The 4550-nt window shown below is 36.2% G+C and overlaps 1 protein-coding gene across 1 annotated transcript; it reads right to left on the reverse strand.

The window, feature by feature from the left end:
* Window positions 1–2686: 2686 nt before the first annotated feature.
* LOC140175636 (uncharacterized) lies at window positions 2687–3394 on the reverse strand. Its single transcript, XM_072204163.1, has 2 exons — window positions 3223–3394; window positions 2687–3090 (listed from the first exon to the last, which is right to left on the reverse strand). Exons 1-2 carry the CDS (start codon window positions 3392–3394, stop codon window positions 2687–2689), a joined length of 576 nt encoding a protein of 191 aa, XP_072060264.1.
* Between the last annotated feature and the right edge of the window lie 1156 nt (window positions 3395–4550).

A 4550-nucleotide genomic window follows, 5' to 3' on the forward strand; every position in this document is an offset into this window, starting at 1 on the left:
ATAGTATTTCACTAATTTAAATTGAAAATTTTTGTTAAATTTGTTTGAAGTTGTATTTGGAAGATAGTTTAAAAAGCTAAGAACACACAACCCATAAGATTTTGAGCCTAATTACATGGTTACACTATTTAAACCATGAATTTTATTCTTGTGTGTTTTCTTCCCTATGATTGCAATCTTTACTTTGTTTGGTTCTATATGTCCAATGTTTAGTATATTTACATGCTTGCATATGATTGAGGCCATTATTTATTTTTGCTCACTTATCCCAAATAAGCCTACCCTTTTATGTCACCCTTGTTAGCCACTTTGAGCTTTCTAATCCCATTTATTCTATATTTTACCACATCACTAGCCTTAAGCGGAAAACAATTAATTACCCTAATTGAATCTTTGGTTAAGCTTAAGATAGAGATTGTGTATCAACTAAGTGTGGGAAAACTGTGGGAACATGGGTTAATAAGGGAATGTGTTATGTTTTTTACTTTGATAAAATATTGGAAATTTGGGTACCTACTCATGTGAGACCAAAAAAAAAAATCCATGTGCATTGATATGTTATGTTTATTTCCAAGTAAAAAAAAAGAGAGAAAAAGAGAAAAATCCAAAAATATTCAATAAATAAGTAAATAAATAAGGGGACAAAATTACCCCAATGCAAGGTTAAGTTAATAAAAATATCAATTCATATGTGATAAAATTAAAATAAAGGTTGATGCATGAGTATGTAATGCAAAAGTGGGAATTTTGGGTAGCTAGGCATGAATTTAAAAGTATATAGAGTGTGTGTATAGGTGAGAGCTTAGGTTAGTCAAAGATTCATATTATAGCTCACTTGGCCATACATATACCCTCACCCTTACCTTAGCCCCATTACAACGCTGAAAAGACCTCATGATGTTTGCATTGGTATACTAAATATTTGTTGATTGGTTAGATGAAGAACAAAGTTTAGAAAGCATGATTGGAGAGGAGTAGAGTGAATTACCCTATACACTTGAGAGACTAGAGTGATATACACTACCAGTGAGGGTTCAATGCTTGATTCTATATTCCCTGCTTTCATGAGCTACCTTCTTACAAGTTTACTTGTTTTTACTGTATGGTTTGAATTAGTGGAATTTGATTTATGTTTGTCTTGTAGAACTTATTTATTTTTAACCAAGTAGGTAGAAGCATTTCACATTTAGTTGCATTCATATAGATATGTTTCATTTCATACATTCTACCATTCCCCTTCACTCATTTAGTTCTCTTGAGCTTAGCATGAGGACATGCTAATATTTAAGTGTGGGGAGATTGATAAACCACTATTTTATGGTTTATCTTGTGTTTAATTGAGTGGTTTTTATCAAGTCTTTGCACACTTATTCATACTATTTGCATGGTTTTACAATTCCTTCCCAGAATTCGTTCTATGATTGAAAACTTGCTTCATAGAGTCTTTAATTTGTGTATTTTAATCATCTCTTATTATCATTTGATGCCTTGGTATGTGTGTTAAGTGATTTCAGAGTTTATAGGGCAGGAATGGCTCAGAGGATGGAAAGGGAGCATGCAAAAGTGGAAGGAATACAAGAAACTGAAGGAATTGCCAAAGCTGTCAACCTGACCTCTTCGCACTCAAACGGTCATAACTTGAGCTACAAAGGTCCAAATGATGCAGTTTCAGTTGCGTTGGAAAGCTAACGTCCAGGGCTTCGAAATGATATATAATTTTATATAGTGCCGATACAGCTAGGTGATGCGAATGCGTGCTCCACTCGGATGCATGGCAGTGACAAAAATCAAGGTGATAGAATTCGCAATCAGCGATTTCTGGGCTGTTTTTGACCCAGTTTTCGGCCCAGAAAACATAGATTAGAGACTATAAAGTGGGAGAATCCATTCATTCATCATCATTCATTTATAATTCACAATTTTAGTTTTTAGATGTAGTTTTAGAGAGAGAGGCTCTCTCCTCTCTCTTAGGATTTAGGATTTCTTCTTCTCAATTTCCAGGTTTAATGTTCCTTTTATTTATTTTCCCAGTTTAATTTATGAACGTTTTCATGTTAGATTTGATTTCTTTTATTAATGCAAATTGAGGTATTTCAGATTTATGATTTTTACTTAGCTTTTTATATTCTTGGCTTTAATTGATGAATTAATAAATTGGAGACCCTTGAGTTGGAAGACTCAAGAGTTAATTGGTGATTGGCTCTCTGGCCGCTAACACTAATCCTTCCCAAGGGAGAGGATTAGGACGTGTGCCTAGAAGTTAGCTCCTAACTTAATTTTTCTTTATTTAGTAAAGGATAACTAAGTAGAACAACAACCAATTACCATTACACTTGGAAAATCCAACAGGGATAGAACTTCCAATTAATCATTCTACCAGTCAATGTTTTTTATTTAGATATATATAAATCTCTTTTAATGTATATTGCTTTAATTTATAATTATATCCATGCCTATTACCCAAACTCCGAATTTCCTAGAAAACTCATAACCAATAATAAGAATACTTCCATGCAATTCCTTGAGAAGATGACCCGAGGTTTGAATACTTCGGTTTATAAATTTTACTAGGTTTGTTACTTGTGACAACCAAAACTTTTGTACGAAAGGATTTTCTATTGGTTTAGAAGCTATACTTACAATGCGATTATATTTGTGAATTTCTTTACCGATAGAAATCCGATCGTCACTGCCCAATTGTTTGAGGGTGATAAGGTGTTGCAACCTTTTGTTTCACTCCATATCTCAAGAGGGGGGCTTCCAATGATCTGTTGCAGAAGTGGCTCCCTACATCACTAATAAGAGCTCTGGGGACTCCAAATCGGCTGAAGATGTTCCTCCTAAGGAAGTTCATGACTACCTTGTTATCATTTGTTGGTGCTGCAATGGCCTCCATCCCCTTAGATACATAGTCCACTGCCACTAGAATGTACTTGTTTGAGTATGAGGTAGGGAAATGACCCATGAAGTCAATTCTCCATACATCAAACAACTCAAGTTCTAGGATAAACTGTTGTGGCATCTCATTCTTCTTGGGTAGATTGCCAGCTCTTTGCCATTCATTGCACCTTGACACCAATTTCTTAGCAACTTTAAATATTATTGGCCAAAAGAATCCACATTGGAGCACCTTTGCTGCTATTCTTTCTCCACTAAAATGGCCTCCATATGCAGATCCATGGCATTGCTACAACAGTTCTTGCCCTTCTTCTTATAAAATACATCTCCTCAAGATTCCATCAACACCCTTTTTGAACAAGTATGTCTCATCCCAGATGTAGTGTTTAGCATCATTGAGTAGCTTCCTCCTCATGTGCTTGTTGATGTTGGTGGGAAACTTCCCAATAGCCTTGAACTTGGCTATATTAGCAAACCAAGGGCTTTCTTGAATCATTATCATCTGCTCATCAGGGAAACTTTCATTCACTTCAAGTTGCTGTGCTTCATCCTCTTCATGTGGGATTCTTGATAAATGATCAGCCACCTTGTTCTCTGCTCCACTTCTATCTTTTATCTCTTTGTTGAATTCTTGAAATAGCAAGACCCACCTTATCAACCTAGGCTTGGATTCTTGCTTGGTCAACAGATATTTGAGGGCTGCATGATCAGTGAAAATAGTAACTTTTGAGCCAATACGATATGATCTAAACTTATGAAAAGCAAAGACTATGGATAAAAGTTCCTTCTCTGTAGTGGTGTAGTTCCTTTGATTCTCATTGAGGACTTTGCTAGCATTGTAAATAACATACACTAGCTTGTCTTTCCTTTGTCCTAGAACAGCACCAACAATGAAATCAGATGCATCACACATTAATTCAAAGGGTAGATCCCAGCTAGGTGGTGCTATAATAGGTGCAGAGAAAAGTCTATTTTTAAGTTCACCAAAGGCTAATATACACTCTCTATCAAAAACAAAGGGAGTATTTGAGAAAAGTAGGTTGCTGAGGGGTTTGGCAATCTTTGAAAAATCTTTTATAAACCTCCTATAAAACCCAACATGTCCCAAAAAGCTTCTAATTGCCTTGACATTGCAAGGTGGAGGCAACTTCTCAATTACTTCCACCTTTGCCTTCTCTACTTCTATGCCCTTCTCAGAGATCTTATGACCAAGAACCACCCCTCCAGTTACCATGAAATGGCACTACTCCCAGTTTAAAACCAGGTTGGTTTATTGGCATCTCTTTAGCACCATGGCAAGATGATGTAGGCAATCAGAATATGAATCCCCAAACACAAAGAAGTCATCCATAAACACTTCTATGAACTTCTCAATCATGTCTGAAAAGATGGAGAGCATGCACCTTTGGAATGTTGCAGGTGCATTACATAATCCAAAGGGCATTCTCCTATAAGCAAAAACTCCATAGGGACACGTAAAAGAGGTTTTCTCCTGATCCTTTGGGTCTATAACTATTTTGTTGTAGCTAGAGTAGCCATCCAGAAAGCTGTAATATTCATGTCCTGCGAGTCTTTCAAGCATCTGGTCCATGCAAGGTAGGGGGAAGTGGTCTTTCCGGGTGGCTTCATTAAGTTTCCTATAGTAAATGCAC

Source organism: Arachis hypogaea, chromosome 10 (assembly GCF_003086295.3).
Source record: "Arachis hypogaea cultivar Tifrunner chromosome 10, arahy.Tifrunner.gnm2.J5K5, whole genome shotgun sequence".
Classification (NCBI taxonomy): Eukaryota; Viridiplantae; Streptophyta; class Magnoliopsida; order Fabales; family Fabaceae; genus Arachis; species Arachis hypogaea.

What these genes read in the sequence shown, in the direction of transcription:
- LOC140175636 (XM_072204163.1), bottom strand. Translation starts at nt 3,394, where the DNA reads ATGATTCAAGAAAGCCCTTGGTTTGCTAATATAGCCAAGTTCAAGGCT. An exon ending in TGATGGAATCTTGAGGAGAT is followed by an intron (nt 3,091 to 3,222) that starts GTATTTTATAAG and finishes TAATATTTAAAG; the next exon opens with TTGCTAAGAAATTGGTGTCA.